Raw genomic sequence first — 20432 nt, 5'->3', positions numbered from 1 at the left:
TCAGATGTTGACATCACAAAGAAAGGATTAAGTTTTGCAATGATGAATATGCTAATTACCCTGATTAGATCATCACACACTATATATAAATTGAACTATAACTCTGTAACCCATAAATATGTATAATCAGCATGTTTCATTAAAAAATTAATTAAAAAATAAAAATAAACTGGTGATATGATGTTTGCTTGACGTGAGATGGCTGCAGAACACTACTGAGTAAAGAGAAGGCAACTGAGCTGTGGGCACATTCAGATCCTATTAAATACACTCGAAGAAAGTCTGGACAGATATGCTCCAAAATGGGAGCGCTGGTTGTGTCCTGGTGACAGCTCTGTGACTGACTGCAGCATACATCACCACTCCCCTCTCCTGTCCCCCATGCTTATTCTGCTTGTTTGCCATTATCTAATTTTGTGAACTGGAATATGGATTACTCTAGTAATAAAGCATAATGCAGTGTGCACCACACAATCCTGAATGTGCCTCATCTGGCCTTGGAAGCTAAGCAGTGTTGAACCTGGTTAGTGCTTGCATGGGAGACCACCTGGGAATACTGGGTGCTGTAGGCCTAATAAAAAAAAGTACTGCCATAGAGAAGAAATTGTACCTGTACAGGAACAAGTCCTTGGCCAGCCATTTGGTCCCCACAATTTTAAAGATAATCTCGTAGGTTTCTAGGGCTTTTAAGTGCACACCACTGGGCAGGGCAGGATGCAAACACTGCGCTAATCTCTTGCTGATAAGGAGCCGTCTTGGCAACAAGGAATACCTCAGGTTACTCTGAAGAGCCTGTAAAGCAAGAGGAAAAACACAGGAGGAAGAAGGTGGCGACATTTACAATTGAAAGTACGTCTTCCAGGAAAACCACAAAGGGGGGCGCTGTTAAGAAAGAGACATATAGGACAAGAGGACAGAGGGACTGCTCATGGAGGTCCCAGGGCCAGGCTGTGGGGCATGGGTGCCTGGGGAAGCCCTGGCAATGTGGGGAATGAGGCAGGCACCAGATCACTTTGTCACTATCATACCAGCTTCTGTTGGGACCTGTGCACAGGGGAGGACTGTGTGCTCCTACATCTTGGGAAGCCACGAGTTTACACACAAGACTGAGTAGAACACAGGCTGTATCAGACATAGTAAGCCTCCCACCCCTAAGAAGACCCATATGTGTGCCCCAGGGAAGCCCCTGGGTTTTTGCTCAGGGAGAGGAAGAGTTCTGAATCATCCCATCTTTCTCCCAGCTCAGCTTCACAGCCAGGTGGCTCGGGGGGGGGGGGGGGGGGGCGGGTGTCACCCAGAAAAGATGGATGGGGGGCACATTTCCAGGCTGTGACTCCTGGCCTCCCCACCAGTCAGGGATCGTGCTGGGAGGGACCTGTGTTCCACAGGAGAAAAATGCCACCACCCTGTTAGGACGGAGCAACAGTATGCGCTAGCTAGGCTTCTGAGCACAGGACACATGATTTGTCTGTGTTATAGCATCCTTGGGTACATGCTGTGCCCCAAGAACACAGTCAGGAGCGGAAACAGGTCCATGCTGTTCTTCATGGCATTGAGCAACCATGGGCTGAGCCATGGCTGGAAGGCTCCTGATGACTTCACCTTATAAAACAGAGCATCTGACATTATGGTAGAACAATCCACGTAACTAGCTCATTCACTCACACAAATATTTACCCAAAGCCTACAGGGTAAAGCCCATGCTTCTTAAAGAGTCATTCGAAGGCCTCCATTTCTTAATACCCCAGTTTCAAATGTTGTTTGTAACAACAGAGTGTGCCCACCTGCCCTTCACCGCCCCTCACCTTAATGCCCTTCCTTGCTAAGTTTTCCTCACTTGTGACAGCCCATCACCCGCTCTAAGGGAGGCAGGTACCATGCCCCCTCCCCCCATCCCTCTGCCCCCACACAGGGCGCCTCTGCAACTTGAGGGCAGGAACTATCTTCTTCACCTCTGCTGTCTTCAGCACTTTCCACAGTGCCTAAAACAAGGCAGGCAGTCTGGAAAAACATCCAATGCCAACTGCATCCCAACTGTGTGTCAGAATTGCCGGGCCCCTGGGCCATATGCCCTCAGGGCCATGACAGCTTTCCTCTTATAAAGAAAGAAAATGATCCCACCTCTAAAACATACTGAGGTTATGCAGGAGGTAAAGGGATGAGAAGGAAAACAAGAATATTTTTTCATCAGAAGCCTGTGGTCTACATGAAATCTCAAATTCAATGAAACTACATCTTTAAAAAATCAGATATAACTAGAGATCATCAAGAAATATCTTAAAACATTATTTAGGAAGCATATAATATCTTAAAAAAAAAAAAAAAAAGGGAAAGTACAGAAAATAATTTGAAAAATGTGCTTATGTCCACAAAAAAAAAAAAAAAAAAAATTGAGGCCACCTTATTCACATACTGTAACAGAGGATGAGAATAAACTGATAGTTGCGGCAAAGAGAAAACGAACACGGGCAAAGTGCAGGAAACAGTGCATCGTATTACAGACATAACCCAGCCTCAACTCCCAGCCAGTCCTGAAGACACGGCTCTTGATGGCTTATTGATAATATGGTAATGGACTTTCTCCATGGATCTGAGAAGCTAAAAGCTGTCTTCACCTGTAGCAATTATTTTTGTTATTACAGAGTTTTCTCTTTTTAAGACACCACCAAATCCCATTTTTGCTCAATGTATTCTAAGGAGTTCTGACATTTGAGGTGCAGAAGATGTTAAGCACCTCCTACAGTGGGCATTTGGGATTTGTAAGTTTTTGGTTCCTTCAGTCTGTGCACATAGTAGGATCCTGTTATTCTGTCCTTTTGAACCAGGCATGGCAACGTAGCCAATGAGACGAGCAAAATTACATGAGTCACTTCTGGTACAGGTGTTAAAAGCCAAAGCAAAACTCATCAGGTTCTCCTTTCCCTGCCTCTATAATCATGGAAACACAGGTGGAGATAAAGTCCCTCCCAGCCTGGGTCTCTGAGAAACTACAGAGAGCAGAAACCACTTGCTGATTCAGCAAGCCAGAAATAAACCATGTTGTAAAAGTCACCGAGATTTTGGGATTGTTTGTTACCATGGCATAACCTATCCTGACTGATATACCTCTTTTTATATAAATGTGATTACAATGGACCACAACCATTCATTTCAAATGAATGAGGCTGGTTGCTATATTTTTCTCATTTAAATGTGTTATCCCACTCAATTTAACGTAAATAAGACATAGAAAAAGAAACAACCCAGATCCGAGGCTACAACCAGTACGTGTGCAATAAACTTGTTCACTGTGTTGACCATGTTAATTGATGGGAAGGCATGTATGTCTGAGACAGGGAACTGGTGCCTGTTGGGAAAGGAAAACTAAAGATGAAGCCATACTGCTTACTAAATGAAGCAAACTGCAGTTGTCTTCTTTTAAAACACAGCAAGAACAAAGGATATGAACAGAAATTACTTAGAAAAATGAAAAGATGCTCATCTTTTCCTCTTCTGTCTTTTTTAAAAAAATTCTTTTAGCATTCTGTACACTGACACAGAGGTAAAAGAAAATGACTGAAACTTAGATGTGAAACCACTCTTCATAATTAAATCCACAATTTTATACATTTATCTTACATAAGTGAAAAATCACCAACTGTTATGAAAACGGAGCAAAGTATATCATGAATGAACCAAAAAAAAAAAAAAATTCATAAAAAATATATCCAACCGTAAAGAGTACAGCTCTCTTGGCTCTTCACATCCTTCTCTTCTGTGTACTTCGTTTCCTCAGGAGAATGCACTGTACTTACTCTTCAGTTGCCCATTTACATAGTCTTTTGTCTGCCCCAGGGCTATAGCCACACAGCCATCAGGTAGGCAAGGACCCCTCAAGGATCCACTCCAGAATTTAATTTTACCACGGCTGGCCACTGATGATTTGCACTGAGAAGTCACTTGAGGTTTGCTTCTGCTGACTCATTTTAGCAGCCTTGCAGGACAGCAACACTTAGTCTAACCCCAGTTCTGCTGCACAATTAGCTGTGTGACTTGGATAACTCAACATTTCACCTCTCACAGCCCCAGGTTCCTTACCTGGCATCTGGGATCCAGAACCCTCTCTCCCCCTTCCTGATAAGAAAAATGCAAACTCAAACTACAACAAAATGCCATGTTCTTCACCCATGAGATTGGCAAGTTTGATCAAAGCTCATAGGTTCAGGCACAGAGCACAGCAATCCAGAGATCATGAACAAAGTTAACCAAACCCTGAGGGCAGGATTTTGCTAGACTGCTCTTGCAGCTGTTATGACACTGAGCCACTCAGCACCATCATCATCACTGAGTGATGGGGCTACAACTGTGCCTAAGTGCTCACACACTCCTCCTGAGCCTGGCACTTAACAAGTGCTTCAAAACTGAGGCCAAATGACCAAATGAAAAACTGAGGCTATTACTAATGGCTGGTTTAAGTATATGAGCTTGGAGGTAAGAGCCTCAAATTCTATGTTCCCCCATTCACAAGCTGGGCAAATTGCTTAACCTTTCAAGGCTGTAGTTTAATCTGTAAAAATGGGGATAATGGTATCTTACGAAGTTGCAAGCACCAAGATACCACATGTAAAGAATTTAGTATGTAGCACAAAGTAAGCAATCCACAAACGTTACCCCTTATTATAATGACAAATTGAAAAAGAAGCCCAAGATTTAAAGATGAAGACAAAATGCACTGTAAATCAATTGAAACCCACTCATTTACTAGTAATGCCCTTTACTGTCACAAAAGCAAACTAGGACACTAGTTAGATGCATTAATGAGAAAGATTGAGAAATACATAGGATTAAAAAGGAAAACCTTAAACTGTTGTATGTTTACAGGTGAGATCAAGTGCAGACCCAAAATACAGTGAGAATTCTAACAGACACTGAATCAAGGAGGAAATATGCATGTGATAAGAGGTGCAGCTGAAGATCCTGAAATTTCCTTTTGAGAAGGCAAAAGATACATAGTAATTAACATTTAAGATTAAGAGGAAAAACAAAGTATTATTTCTTAAATGACACTGAAAAATTCCTAAAGAAACATTTTGCACATCATAGGACTGGAGATTAGAACAGGCCAGGTGAAGACATTTTCCATTTAGTAGATTTGAAGCACTTCTGGAAACAAAGAATGACTCAATCTAGTCCCCTAGACAGAGCTCCTTGTTCCCCAGTGTGGACTTAATCCATGCAGGAAATGGTAGACCCTATTTGAAAACATCCTCTGCACCTATATTAGAATGGTCAAAATCCAGAACACTGACAATACCAAATACTGATAAGGATATGCAACAACAGGAGCTCTCATTCGTTGCTGGTGGGAATTCAAAATGGTACAGCTTTGGCAGTTTCTTATAAAGCTAAACTTACTCTTACCATATGATCCACAACCATACTCCTTTGTATTTACCCAAAGGAGTTGGAAACTTATGTCCACAAAAAAACCTGCACATAGATGTTTATAGCAGCTTTATTCATAATTGCCAAAACTAGAGAGCAACCACAATGTCCTTTCAAGTAGGTGAATGGATAAACTGTGTTATATCCAGACAACAGAACATTACTCAGTGCTAAAAAAGAATGAGCTATCGAGCCATGAAAAGACATGCAGGAAACTTAAATGCATATTACTAAGTGAAAGAAGCCAACTGGAAAAGGCTACACACTGTGTGATTCCAACAATATGATATTCTGGAAAAGGTAAAACTATGTAGACAGTAAAAAACTGATTGCCAGAGATTGGGGGAGGGAGGGATGAATAGGAATAGCACAGAGGATTTTTAGGGCAGTGAAACTGCTCTGTATGACACTATAATAATGGTGGGTACATGTCGTTATACACTTGTCCAAACCCATAGAATGTACAACACTAAGAGTGAACCCTAATATAAACTTAGACTTTGAGTGATAATGATGTGTCAATGCAGGTTCATCATCTGTAACAAATGCACTGCTCTGGCAGGGGATGTTGACAACATGCATGTGTAGGGGCAGGAGGTATATGGGAAATCTTTGTACCTACCTCTCAATTTTGCTGTGAATCTAAAACTGCTCTAAAAAAAGAAAGTTAAAAAAAAAAAAAAAAAAGCAACCATCTGGGTGAGCTGTATGTACTAAGTAGCATCTCAAAAACATCCTTGAAAGGGAACCTCACCTGACTCTTGATGCCATTAAAGAAATGGCACTCAGCACCCTACCCTCTGTTCAGAAGTTCAGGCGCCGGGCCAGTGGAGAAGGAAGAACAAGCCACCGTGGTCAGCGGTGAAGACCAGCACGGAGGTTCCCACCCTGGCTCCCCACAACTTTACCTTTATGAGGCTCTTCCATGATGCCCTTTTGTCTCACTGAGGGCTGACACCAGTCTCAAGCAGAACATCTTCATGCTTTTGGGGCGAACTTCTCTGGTGGATACTGTCATATTGCTAATGCCTTGTGACCAAAGACACCTATGCCCTCCCCCAAGTGCAGGGCTAGGAAAGCTTTTTTTCTTAGATGAAACGGTATGAGCTCCTTATTCTGAAAGAATGAAAGTTATCTAGTGATTTCTTCCCTCTGTCTGGCTGCTAAAAGCTCAGAGCTCTGTGTGCTGCTGCAGCTTTCTTCACTCAGACCTCTGGATTCAGAAGCTCTCTCTCTGAGCTGTCACCTCGGATGCCCTGGGACAGAAGCAAAGGCGCCTGGCCCAGCCACATCCAGGCTCCCAAGGACACTTCACAGTAGGACCCTGGGTGGGGATGGGAGCGGGGTCCTGCTGCATGCTCTCTGTGAGGTGAGATCAAGTCTATAGCTGTCACTGATTTTGGAAAAGAAAAAGTTCTACTTGGGATCAGCCCCTGCCTAGGAGGCTTCAACACTGCTTCCTGTACACTGCTGGTAGGGACATAAAACGGTCAGCCACTTAGGAAGACAGTGTGGTGGCTCTGCAGAAGGTTAAACATTTTATTTGTTTATCAAATTACCATGTGATCCAGCAATTCCACTTCTGGGTATATACGCCAAAGAACTGAAAGCAGGGACTTGAATAGATATGTGTACGCCATATTCACAGCAACATTATTCACAATAGCCAAAAGATGGAAGCAACCCATGTGTCCACCAATGGATGAATTAATAAACACAATATGGTCTATCCATACAATGGGGAATATTATTCAGCCTTAAAAAGGAAATTCTGACATGTGCTACAACATGGATAGATCTTGAGGACATTATGCTAAGTGAAGTAAGCCAGTCACAGGAGGACATATACTATATGATGCCCACCATAGGAGGTCCCTAGAGTAGTCAAATTCAGAGACAGAAAGTAGAAAGCTGGGGGAGGAGGCATGGGGAGTTCTTGTTTAATGAGTACAAAGTTTCAAATGGGAAGATGAAAAAGTTCTGGAGATGGATGTGATGATGGCACAATATGAATGTGCTTAATGCCCCAAACTGTAATACTTAAAAATAGTTAAAATGGTAAATTTTATGTTATACATATTTTACCACAATAAAAAAAAGAAAGAGATGATGCTGTGTTTCACAGCAATGGCTCTTGCTGGCTAAGGCTGCGAGAACCATGAACTCTCAAGTGGCGTTTGCAGGCCGGACCTTCCTGCACTGAGCTGACCAGAGAACAATGGGACTCATTCTAGCAAATCCTCAACAGTACCATAGACTCAGTCCAGCCTCTCTTGAAAGTGAGCTTTCAGTCTTTAATTAGCACAATAACCACCTAAAGGCTTGCAAGCTCTTGATTTCCTCTTCTCTGTGTCTGTGTGTGTGTGTTTCCTTGCCCAAAGAATTAGTGAACTCAAGATGCTTCCTAAAGTTCCGGTGGGTTTTGTCTTGTTCTTAGCGTCTTCACCCTTTGACCAACAACATGCCCCAGCTCCCATCTGGCAATGTGCCTGACACTATGGCCCACTAAATTCTGCTAAAACACTCGAAGACACAAAGCATTTGGATGCCAAGAAGGAAGCCCCTAACTTATAGGGCCAACCCTCGGATTGCCTTCCTGATTCTCACCCTGCAGGACGAACCGGGAGCTCCTGCCCTCACATCCAATCTTGGTGATTCTGTCTTCTAAAACAGGCCATAAAGAACTAGCTTCCCCTCCCCCACATCTTCCCTCATTCTCATCCCTCTCCAAGAGCTGCCAAGTCTGGAATCATGGCACAGATCAGGGAGTACCACCCTCACGCTGCCTGTCACAGTCTCTATCCAGACAAGAATCCTCTTTGGCAGGACCCTTCTCCAGTGAGAAAGCTCAGCACACACTTCCAGGGCAGTATCATTGGCTGGGCAACATTTTTCAGGAAACCAGAAACCCAAACTGGCTGCGCAATAAGCTTAATATATGTAGTTTATGAGAAATGTTCTTCTACAACTGTAGAATAAGTATCTTGGAGAAACAGATGAATTGGGAAGGAAAAACAGCCATGTTTTCAAAATCATTTTTTTTTTTTGGCGGCTGGCAGGTATGGGGTTCCAAATCCTTGACCCTGGTGTTATAACACTATGCTCTAGCCAACTGAGCTAACTGGCCAGCCTAAAAATCACTTTTTAACGTGTTAAAAGAAAAGGAAAAACTATGGTTAAACAGGAAATTAAACTTCCTAATTTATTTCACTAAGGAACTATACCATTCTAAAAGCATTCCTTGAGCTGTAATTAAGATACAATTACAATGCTTTTGACCTCATTATTTTCATAAGGCTCAGCAGGTTGATCTGAAAAACAAAATAATGAAGTGCAAGTATAAAATGTAAGTTTGAATGAAAGGTTCAAACTACATCTGAGCTTCATTAATAGAGACTAGGAGGTGTCTCACTTTGTTCTACCCAAGAAAATATCTCTGTTTTACTTCGTCTCCTTTGACATTACACAATCTGACAGCATGATACTCTGCAGAACTCACTTTCAGAATGATTTAGAAGGGTTCTATGTAGGAAATATGATGAAAACTTCCAAAAGGTTAGACCACAGACTCAAAAGGTAATTTAATACACTTAAAAACAGTTAAGATGGTAAATTTTATGTTATATGTATTTTATCATAATTAAAAATGTTTTTCAAAAAGCTAATTTAACAATATGGGTGGGGAAGGGGAAAAAGTTATGTTTGACTTTAAAAAATGCACTTTTTTTAAGCCTGTAAAATAAAATTTTTAAATGTTTCTTTTATAAGTTCCTAGAAGACACAGTTCAAACCTGCTCCTGCACAGAGTGATAACGTGGGCTTCATAATGCCAGATGCCTGTCTATAAAGAATGTAAGCAAGCCAATTTAAGCATGTCTCTCATCAAGCAGATGAAAAACTGCATTTATCGTGGTAAAACACTGGCATGTTTTCCTTCTGGAAGTCAGTCATCTACATAAGGATGTTTGTTTCATGCCACCAAAAAGAAGCTGTAAGACGGTACAATGAATCAGACTGGCCAAGTGGCACAAGCATCAACCCTCAATTAAGTGCTTGCCAAGGGACACCAACAGTGCCCTTTAGACAGACTGCAAACACAACAGACACTGAGCAATTACAAAGTGGCCAGGATGCCCACATTAAAGCAGGCCAAGTACCAATGGCACAGCGTGTCATACCTTACCTGAAACAGCAGTGACTTGGTCACTCCACCAGCTTGAGGGCGGGGGGTAAGGGACAAACTGGAAGAACAGGCACATTAGATAGGCCCCTGAGAGCCATTCCTGGGAGTTGCAATTCCACAGGTAAGCAGTGAGGACAGCCTTTGTTTACCTGGTGTGGGGGGTGACACTGCTATATAACTTCTATGTAAACAGGAGCTTCCTTCTCAAAAAGGTCACCAACTGAAATATCACTGTATTGCATTCAGATGAGTCAGATGAACTCTAACAGAGCAATGCACCCAGTTAATCAACTCCCAGCATGGGTTATCACATCCACACCCACAGCCCAGCTCTCAGCAAAACTATGTGCAAAGACCAGGACGTGCGGCTTAACTCAATCTTCTGCATCAGTTAGAAAGACACACTAGAATACACATTTTTTTCTTTTAAAATTCTCTAAAAATGATTTTACGTCTTTTGAATCAGTCTTTACCTTTTTATTTAGGTTATAGCTAATATTATACTTTCTGAGCAATACCACGCCGCTTGAGTAGGAACACCACTAAAGGCTCAGCATACGAGCACCTGCTACTAGAGATTTTCGAAGGCACCATCAGAAAGGTAGAGGCAGCGAGCTAGTATGGGCAAGGCCTCACAGCACAGCAAAGCATGTGCCCAACTGCGGCTGGCACGTACTTGCAGGAAGAACACAGCTGACACCCAGGCTGGGCCTCAGCGACTTGGCAGTTTCAGAAACTCATTTTTATCAGTTTACCCAGGGTTGGCTCCACTGTGCAGGGAATGCTTTGCTGGTCTAACTCCTTTGAAGAGCTCAGAAAGTCTGCGGGAGGGTCAATGCGATAGGAGCACAGGCTCTGATTCACCTGACCCGGGTCTGGGTCGGGTCCCCACCTCTCCTCAGCTGTTGAGCCTGCCAGAAGCCACCTGACTTGCTCTGGGGCTCGTTTTCTCACACAGAAAATGGGCCGCCACCTACTCACAGGCTGGCCATACAGGCTAAACTCAGAAAGGAGCTGAAACACACAGGGTGTTCGTGCCATTTCCACCTCCCCAGTGTATTGGGGTTGACAGCGAATGTGCACACACATATGCCTACACACACAATCCATGCATGCACACACAAAACACACATGTACACACACACACATTACACATGCATACAACCCCCCCACATAAACACACATACACACATCACATATGCATACACACACAACCCATGTATGCACATACACACACACACAAGTATACACATATACCACACATGTACATGTATACACACACATCACACAGGCACACACACACACCCCACATATGCATACACACATACCACACATGTACACACATACCACACATGCCTATACACACCATCCCATGTGCACACACATACCACATATGCATAAACCCACACGAGTCATGAGCAACAAGGCCCTTCAACCACACAGGGTGTTCCCAATCTCTTGGCTAAGAAGACTCGGGAATTTACTATTTCAGGAATCTACGTGGGAATGCTAGATCAGAAAATTACTTCTTAAAATGCAACAAACACATTGCTACCTCACAGTGGGCAAGCCACAACACACATGTGCACATACTGCTCTTTTATTTTTCTCTCCTCCTGAGATTACAACATTTAGGTTCTTAAAGCACTCAATCTAGCCACTAACACCTATTTTCCCTGTCTTCTCACATAAAAGCTTTAGATGGCTTAAATACTTTACAGTGCTTTCCCTGTTTCCAGACTTACACTTTATCCTTTTTCTGCCTCAGCTGTCCCTGACATCTGTACATGTTCCTCCCAGCATGCGGGCCTGGCTGAGGTGTGGCTGCCAGGAAACACTGTCCACACAGCCGGGAAGCCTCAAGCAGCCCTCTGAGCTTCAGCGTCTTCATCAGTAAAAGGGGTTGAATGGCACTGACTTTGAAGGATTATAGGTTTGAAAAATACTAGGTGACAATCATAGAATAGGGGCTCACAAAGGAAATCACTCTAGTTTGGGAGTCTAAGAGCTACTATGCTCAGAAATGATGATAAAATGTTGAGAGGAGGTCAAGGCAACTGAGTCCTGTAGTTAACCACAGGAAAAGGAAGTGACAGTGTGGCCCAACAGGCTCTTCAGAACACAGTTCAAACCTGGAAATGCACACAATGCAGAGAATACTGAAACGCCTACAAACATATCATCACAAACCAGAAGTAATCTAATATTAGTAACCATACTATTAAAAATATCAAATGACGTGGCATCTGGTAATGTTATTTTTCTACTTTTTAAGCCTATTTTAATCCACATTCAAATGACATTTTTACCAACAAACAACAAAGCGTATAGGGAAACCAACTTGTTGGAGATAGAAGAACATCTTGGGGACAGAGTCTCATTACAAATCCCAAGCAGGCTTCAGTACCCAAAGTTCTACTGGCAGAACTCAATATTCTTCAAAAATCACAACTGGAAGCACGGAACTGGCACACTCTACTGAGAGTAAATGTTATCTCTTCCTCCACACGCCTTTTCTTCCAGATCCTGGGCGACACTTGCCGATCCTTCATGCTGGAACAGAGTGGGCTTGGCACAGCTGCTCAGCACACGGGACACAGCCTCCCAGCATGCTGTGGCTCCTGTCAGCCCACAAGGTCCTCCCACACCTGGCACATACCTGACTACCTGAGGGCCAGACCCTGGGGTGTGTCATGACAGACCAGCACCAAGGAAGGTCCTTCAGAGCTCAAGCCGGCATGCACAGAACACAGCCCTCCATCGCCACGCCAACTGCACAGTCTAGTCAGAGTCCCATCTGTGGTTTTCCTCCTCTGCCCCTATGCTCTTCCTTGGCTTCCATGTCCCTGAAACAAGCTATCGGCACAGAAGCAGGAGACTGCTGAAGAACCAGCTCTCAGGGACTGGGGGGAAGGGGCCATTAACAATAAACACAGGAAGTGTGACAAAGGTACGAAAGCCCGCCTCTCTCCAGGTAATTCAAGCCCGAAGTGGACTCTTCTGTCAAAAAGTGATCAGCTATAAAACTCTGTCCCGGGACACTCAGAACAAAGAGGGAGACAGCTACAGCAGGCACAGAGGCGGTGATGGAAGAAACGACCTCTGCAGAAGTGTAACAAAGGTTCTGTACTTGGAACAAAGCCTCTTCAATGGGGAGACAGCAAATCCTCTGCAATGGCTCTCTAAAAGCCTTGATACCTGCTAGGAGCCACTCCAATGCAGGGTACAGGTTGACAAAGGACATTCGCATCTTTTAAGGACACATAAATGCCTTTACTGTCAATAAGCAAGTATGTGCATCAGCCCACAGAGGAAACAGGCTCAGCTTCGATGGGTTAAGGGTGGTCCAGGGCCACAGCTCAGTTAAGACACATTCAGCTATAAAGAATATACTGCCCAACTTTGCGGGTTTAAATAAAGAAAATGTATTACCTCACAAAACCAAAAGTCTAGAGCAGTGGTTCTCAACTGGGACAGTTTTTCTCCCAGAGGACATTTGGCAAGGTCTGGAGACATTTCTGGCTGTTACAGAAAGGGTGCTACAGGCATCCAATGAACAGAGAGGCTGGGATACTGAGAAGCATCCTACAATGCACAGGACGGCACCCGCCCCTACCCAAGAATGCCCACCATGCTGAGGCTGAGAAACACAGTCTACAGGAGCACATTCCCACATTTGGTTTATTCAAGTGCTCGATGACATCCCCAAAAGATCCAAGCTTTTTCATGCCTATATGCTGCTAACAGAGAGTGGACTTTTAACCTGTCTTTTCTTCTCACAGCCTCAGATGTCTGCTACAGGTTCAAGGATTAAATTCTCATACAACTACATGTACAGGAGAGAAAAAAAAAATCAATTGTGTGTTCCTTTCATGTCTCTTTGTATTAGAGGAAATCCTTTCCAGAAGCCAGCCTCGGCCTTGGCCACATCTGATGGGTCAGAGAAGGTCATGTGTCCACATCTAAATTAATCCCTGCAAAGGAAAATGGAATTACTAGGATTAAGTCCTAGAACAAGACCATTTACCACTACCATCCTGGAGCACATTGCCATCTGATCCCTAAACACATGGAGCTCTTTAGGTAAGAAAGAAGATGGTCAATGGCTGTTGTGTGGGCAGCCAACATATCTGCTCCAACTTCAGAAATAAGTGGCAAGTCTGAACATGAGCCCAAGTGCTCTGATTCTAAGCTCGGTGCTCCTTCCTTCCACTATATCTGAATTAGATTATCTTCCAACATACAGAGAAGTCAAAAGTGCACCTAATAAACCTAACTTATTGAACATTATACCTTAAATACGCTCAGATCACTTACATTAGCCTACAGTTGGGCAAAACCATGGAACACAATGTCTATTTTATAATAAAACACTATGGTTTGATTGGAGTTTGTCCCCACACAAACTCATGCTGAAATTTAATTGCTAGTATAACAGTGTTGGGAGTTGGAGCCTTTAAGAGGCGATTAGGGTGCTAAGATGGCTTAATGTCTGTCTTCAGAGGCTGGGTTAGTCCCTGCAAGACTTTCATGAGAGCAGGTGGTTATAAAGCAGGTCAGCCTCCCTTGTCCCCAGCCTCTCTTTCACATGCACTGGCTTGCCCTTCCACAATTCCTCCACGCCATGACACAGCTCCAGGGCCTCACCAGAAGCCAACCAGATAAAACTGTTGACCTTGGACTTGCCAGCCTCCAGAAGCATGAGCTCACTAAACCTTCTTTTTTATATGAATTACCCAGTCTGTGACATTCTGTTATAGCAACAGAAAACGGACTAAGACATAAAGTGCTGAATATCTCATGTTCAGCATGAGTGAAAAACAGAACAGTTGTGTACGGTTACTGCTGAATGTGCATCACTTTTGCACCATCGTAAAGTCAAAAATCTTAAGTTGAACCATAAGTTGGGGACCGTCTGCATTAACTTCCAACGCATATCTCAGGCATCAGGAGAATCTGGCTTAAGTACAAGAACTGCCAGAGGCACATGGGTAATACCTAAGGCAGAAATGTGTTGCATGGCAAAAGGCAATTCAACACTCTACACATTGACCGGGTAATGAAATGACACACATTTCTTCCTGTACAAAGATAGTACCTGTGAAACTTAGTAAATAGGGAGTAAACTGACCCTTGGGCTAACCCCGTGGCTCACTTGGGAGAGTGTGGCACTCCCGCCAAGGGTTGCAATCCCCTTCAGGTCATGAAAAAGAAAAAAAAAAGGAGTAAACTGACCCTTACTGAGACAAGCAGTAGAAGGAGCTACGGGCTTGACATAATGGTGAAACAGGAGAGGCCCTCCCATTAAAATCAGTGTGTGCCAGGTTGGGGCAGGGACCAGGACCTGTTCACCCAAATCATGTTCCCCTTCTTCTGCAGTAAGAGTTGTAGCTGGGCCACAGATGCTTAGCCAGAGAATGTTTTTCTGTCTCCCTTGAAGGTATGAGTGGAAGCAACATGAGCCACCTCATGCATGCTTCTCCATGCCCTTCCCTCATCCTGTGGGATGAATGAAAGTGAAGAGAGGCACAGTGAAGACACATGTTAAAAATGGCAGAGTCCCTGGCTTGAGTTTCCGGAGTGACCATATGGAAGCCAGCTGCCCGCCAATCTGGAATACTGCGTTTAACTGATACATGAGTGAGAAATACACTTCACTTATATTGGTGGCACTGGATTTGTAGACTTCTTTGTTACAGCAGCTAACATTACTGTAGCTAATACACTGATAGTATCATTGTTATTTAACACTGTTCCAGCAAAGGCTGGAAAAGGGCAGGCCCGTGGCTCACTTGGGAGAGTGTGGTGCTGATAACACCAAGGCCATGGGCTCGGATCCCTATTAGGGATGGCCAGTTGGCTCACTTGGGAGAGTGTGGTGATGACAATACCAAGTCAAGGGTTAAGATCCCCTTACTGGTCATCTTTAAAAAAAAAAAAAGAAAAGAAAAGGCTGGAAAAATGCTAGGAAAAAAACACAAATTCTGTAGTGGTTGATGGTATGCCTGTTCACCAGAAGAACTCAAAAACAATTAGCTGAGAAAACTTAGAAGTAAATTCATCAACATGGCCACTTTCCAAATTTCCTAAATTGACATTTTCCTACACACCAACAATCAGTTAAAACATAGTGGAAAATCATCCCATTCACAATAGCAAAAACACATGCATAAAATAGATAATATACTTAAGGAAGAGGAGGGACTTATAAAGAAGAATGATTAAATTTTTAGGGGCATAAGTAAACAGTTTTTCATCAATGATGAAAACTATCACATTTCTAGGTGGAAGGGCCCAAATGTGTAAAGATGTCACTTCTTCCCCAAATAATCTATAATTGTGACCTAATCAATAAATCACTCACCTCTCTCAAAGCTTTCTTTTTTTATTATTATTATTATTTTTTTATTTTTTATTTTTTTGTCCTATTTTCGTGACCGGCACCCAGCCAGTGAGTGCACCGGTCAGTCCTATATAGGATCCGAACCCGCAGCGGGAGCGTCGCCGCGCTGCCAGCACAGCACTCTACCAAGTGCACCACGGGCTTGGCCCTCAAAGCTTTCTTTAGTTTTACAAATGATTCTAAAGTTCCCAACCTTGGAATGGTAGAGAAATTCTGAAACAGAGGTGTGATTAGGTTGGTTAGAGAATGTGGTCCTGCCATATAAAAGCATGATAAAGAACAGCATTTGACAGGCTGTGGCTCTGGTATAAGCACAGACAGATTAGTGGCACAAAATAAAGTCCAGAAAAGACCCACGTGTCCAAAGGTTTAACAGCATGTCCACCTCCAGCAATTTATTTTGACAAAGTAAGCACGTGCACAAAGATGCTCATTATAGCTTAATTAAGAACTGTGAAAAGCTGGAAATAAACTAGTCCACAATAAAGGGTTTCTAGGTCTTAGCCACTCCTATACAATCCCCCTTCCTTCCCTCTCTCCCCTCACACACTCACAAGACTAAAAGGACTATATAAATGTTCAACCTGCCCTTTTTTGTCCCCTTATTTTATCATGAGAATTTTTTAATCTAGAAACTATAAGTCTATGTCATTTGAATGGCTGCATGTGCCATTATATTGCTGACTTGTGACTAACTTCACGACCACTCCCCTGCCGATGGTGGTCACTTCCAATTTTTTGCTATTACAAACAATAAAACAGTGAAGATTCTTATAGTTATCTTTGTGTTGTGTGTCTACAGGATTAAAACAAATTTATAATGACCGTGTACTAACTTCCTAATCATTTGTCATTTGGGAAATGCAAAAGCCACAAGGAGACACTGCTGTACTCCCACTAAAATGGCAGAAATTAAAGAGACCGAACATCCCCAGTACTGGTTAGGATATGAAGAAGGAACAGGTACTCTCACACACTGCAGGTGCAAATGTAAAATCATACAACTACTTTGGAAAACAGTTTGACAGTTTCTTTAAAAATTACATATATACCTTCTGGAAGCAACCCAAATGTCCATTAACAAGGAAATAGATAAACAAATTATGTATATTCACGGAATCTTACTCAGCAGTAAAAAGGATTGAATTATCAATATACACAACAACTTGGATGACTCAAAATAGCTTTGCTGAATGAAAGAAACCAGACCAGAAGGAAAAAGAGAGAGCACATATAATGTATGATTCCGTTTATATGAAATTTTAGAAAACGCAAATGAATCTAGTTAGTGATAAAAAGCAGATCAGCAGTTGCCTGGAGATGGGGAAGGGAGGAAGGGTTACAAAAGGGCACAAGGAGACTTCTGGGGGTGACGGATACATGTTCCTTGTATTGATTGTGGTGATGGAATCACAGGGATATACATGTTAAGACTCATCAAATGATACACTTTAAATACAAACAGTTTACTGTATGTCAATAAAGCTGAAAGCAGAGAAAAAAGGAAAAGCTGGTTTAAAAACAATAAATGGGAATGCCTCGATTTGGCTCAAATACAAGCTTGAATGTTGGTATTCATGTTAAAACAGTTGTCTTTTTTGAAAAACAGCCAAGTTTAACTTAGTTCCTTTCGTATTAGTCTGCCTGGGCTGCCATAACAAAATACAACAAACCGGTGGCTTAAACAACAGAAATTTATTTCTCGCAATTTGGGAGGTTGGAAGTCCTCCATCAAGGTGACAGTGGGTTCAGTTCTCTTCCTGGCGTGCAGACAGCCACCTTCTCACTGTGTCCTCACATGGCAGGTGGAGTCCCTCCTTCTTCTCATAAGGCCATAGTCCTATCGGATTAGGGTCCCACCCTTATGACTTCATTTAACCTAAATTACCTGTTAATGACCCTTTCTCCAGATGTAGTCATATTGGAGGTTGGGGCTTCAATGAATGAATTTGAGGGAGAACAATTCAGTCCACAACCCCTTCCATACGAAAGCCTAACATAAAGTTTTTAGCTTCATAACTTTCTCGGCAGAATTTACACAATGTAAGTGGATCACAGACCCTTTCCCTTATCCATAAACTCAATTCTGCTAGATGAGCTTTCATCATTAGATGACTGGAAGAATAATTTATCTGTCTAAATCTGGACTATTTCCATCCCTCCAGCATACATGAAAGAAGAACGGCAAAAATATTCTTTTACCCAAACACAAAATAGAATATGTCAGCTACAAATTATTGAAAAGTATATCGGACTCCTTTCAGCAAGGAAAAATGTTCTTTTCAAAAACACCATCTTGACCTTAGTGTTTGAGTGGCTCACCCTGAGGCTGCCACAACAAGCCTGAATCAGCAATTCCTCTGAAGATTCTCAGTCCCCTCAGAATCACCTAGGGAAGGGTATGAAGAAGCTATAATGTCATCTGAGCCCCAATACATCACCCATGACAGGACAGCGGCAAAGGATTCAGCAGTCTCTGCTAAAGCTAGAAATGGGAGTTAGACTGACATACTCTAAGCTGTGTCTTCTAAATTCTGGTGCCAAGGACATCAGAACACTGCCAGGAACAAATGGCTACTGTGCTGACCACTCTCCTGCAAAGGAACAGGATCCACCTTATTTAAAAGTGAAGAGAGTCAATAATTGCCAACGGAAAAAAAAAAATTGCCAACAGCATCCTTTCAATTTGGTCTCCTCCGAAGGCAATTCAGGCTATGTCTTTCCACTATGACCCTAACACTCATCTGACAACTTCTACCCTCAAGATCACAGCCACAGAGGTCATCAGAAGGTTGCTGGCAAATGGCTCAAACAAGAGCCCCAAACTGAGGCACCTGCTCTAACAGTGAGATGATGAAATGAAGCCAGGCGTCCTGCAGGCTGAGGCGTGTGACATGAATGAGGAGGTGGAGGCAGGGAGGGGCTCAGTCACCACTCAGGATCTTGCCAGCAGAGCCCAGGAGGCGAGGAGGACTGAAAGGACCCTCACAAGCAGGGATGCAGGACAGTCCTCCGCTGAAGAAACCAGCACAGAGCTCTTCAAGTGCAGCTGGAGGGGGCAGTGGGAAGGCTGCCCTGATCGGAAGTGCCAGGCACATCCTGTACCACTACACCCACAAGAACTCAAGTTCATCACAAAGCTTACTCCTGGGCAGCAAAAAGATGAAAGAAATAACACTTCCTCCACTCTTCCACAAGGCACTGATGAAAGACCACCTGGGCTTCCATCAGAAATGAGCTTTTTAAAAAAGTGGTATGTGGAGAGAATCTACACTTCATTATCAGACCCTGATGGGCTGAATGGGCCCTCTCAAATTCATGTGTTGAAGTCCTAATTGCCAGTACTTCAGGATGTGACTGTATTTAGAAACAGGGACATAAAGAATTAAGGTAGAATGAGGCCATTAGGGTGGTCCCTAATCCAGTCTGACTGTTGTCCTCATAGGGAGAGGAAATTTGGACACAGACTCACACAGAGGGGCAACCATGTGAGGACACAGGGAGAAGGCATCATCTACAAGTCAAGAAGAGAGGCCTCAGGAGGAACCAACCCTGCTGACACCTTGATCTTGGACTTCTGGCCTCCAGAACCGTGAGAAATAAATTTAAAACAACAGAAATAAATTCTGTTGTTTAATCCAGCCTGTCTATGGTATTTCATTATGCTAATCCTAAGAGACTAATACAAATTCCAGACTAAGGAGGCTTTATGTGAACTAATAATATTCAACAGAGAAGAGGAATTGATTCAAGCTAGGGTAAAAATCAGGATCCTGTTCAGACTCATTGGGTTTTTCAGACAAAACAGGTCTCAGAGCTGATCTGTTAAGGCTCAGAATATTCCACCAGGTCTCCAAACTCCAGCCCACAATCTTCCCACAAAACTGCAGCATGATTCTGAAATGCCAAAATAAGTAGGTTCTGTCTTAAAAAGGTGTTTATAACTAAGGAATATGACTTTACAAGCTTAACCCACTAACACCTAAGACCCCCTGCTGACCTTGCTACTCATGAAATCTGACTTCTGGCTATTAAAACAAGCAGCAACACCAAGGTCCAGGTTTCGATCCCTGTACAGCCTCCCCAAAATAAAATAAATAAAAATAAAAGCAGCAAAAACGGTGGTTCATTTAGGACAATTATGACATTTTTTAAGGAAGCTTTAGTGATAAGACTTAAATCTACAGAGTTTATTAATCTTTACTATTTTTCTGTATTAGTCCGTTTTTGTTGCTTATAACAGAATACTAGAAAACTGGGTAACTTATAAAGAAAAGAGGTTTATTTGGCTCATGATTCTGGGACAGCTGCATCTGGCCTCAGGCTGCTTCTACTCAAGGCAGAAAGCCTCAGGGCAGCCAGTGGATGCAAGACTGCAAGGCGAGGGAGGGTGCCAGGGTCCTTTTAAACAACCAGCTCTCA

The 20432-nt window shown here is 42.9% G+C and overlaps 1 protein-coding gene and 1 pseudogene across 3 annotated transcripts in view; both read right to left on the bottom strand.

Moving 5' to 3' along the window:
- DOP1B (DOP1 leucine zipper like protein B) overlaps window positions 1-20432 on the bottom strand; it is a 103845-nt gene that overhangs the window by 68696 nt on the left and 14717 nt on the right. For all 3 annotated transcript variants that reach the window (XM_063100697.1, XM_063100704.1, XM_063100711.1), the window contains exon 3: window positions 611-792. In XM_063100697.1, coding sequence (XP_062956767.1) covers window positions 611-792 — 182 coding nt within the window. The remainder of the gene's footprint in view (window positions 1-610; window positions 793-20432) is intronic.
- Window positions 3740-3964, bottom strand: LOC134363323 (U6 snRNA-associated Sm-like protein LSm6; annotated as a pseudogene).

This window comes from Cynocephalus volans, chromosome 1 (genome assembly GCF_027409185.1).
Source record: "Cynocephalus volans isolate mCynVol1 chromosome 1, mCynVol1.pri, whole genome shotgun sequence".
In the NCBI taxonomy this organism is placed as follows: Eukaryota; Metazoa; Chordata; class Mammalia; order Dermoptera; family Cynocephalidae; genus Cynocephalus; species Cynocephalus volans.
This window is presented reverse-complemented; position numbering and strand designations above follow the sequence as displayed.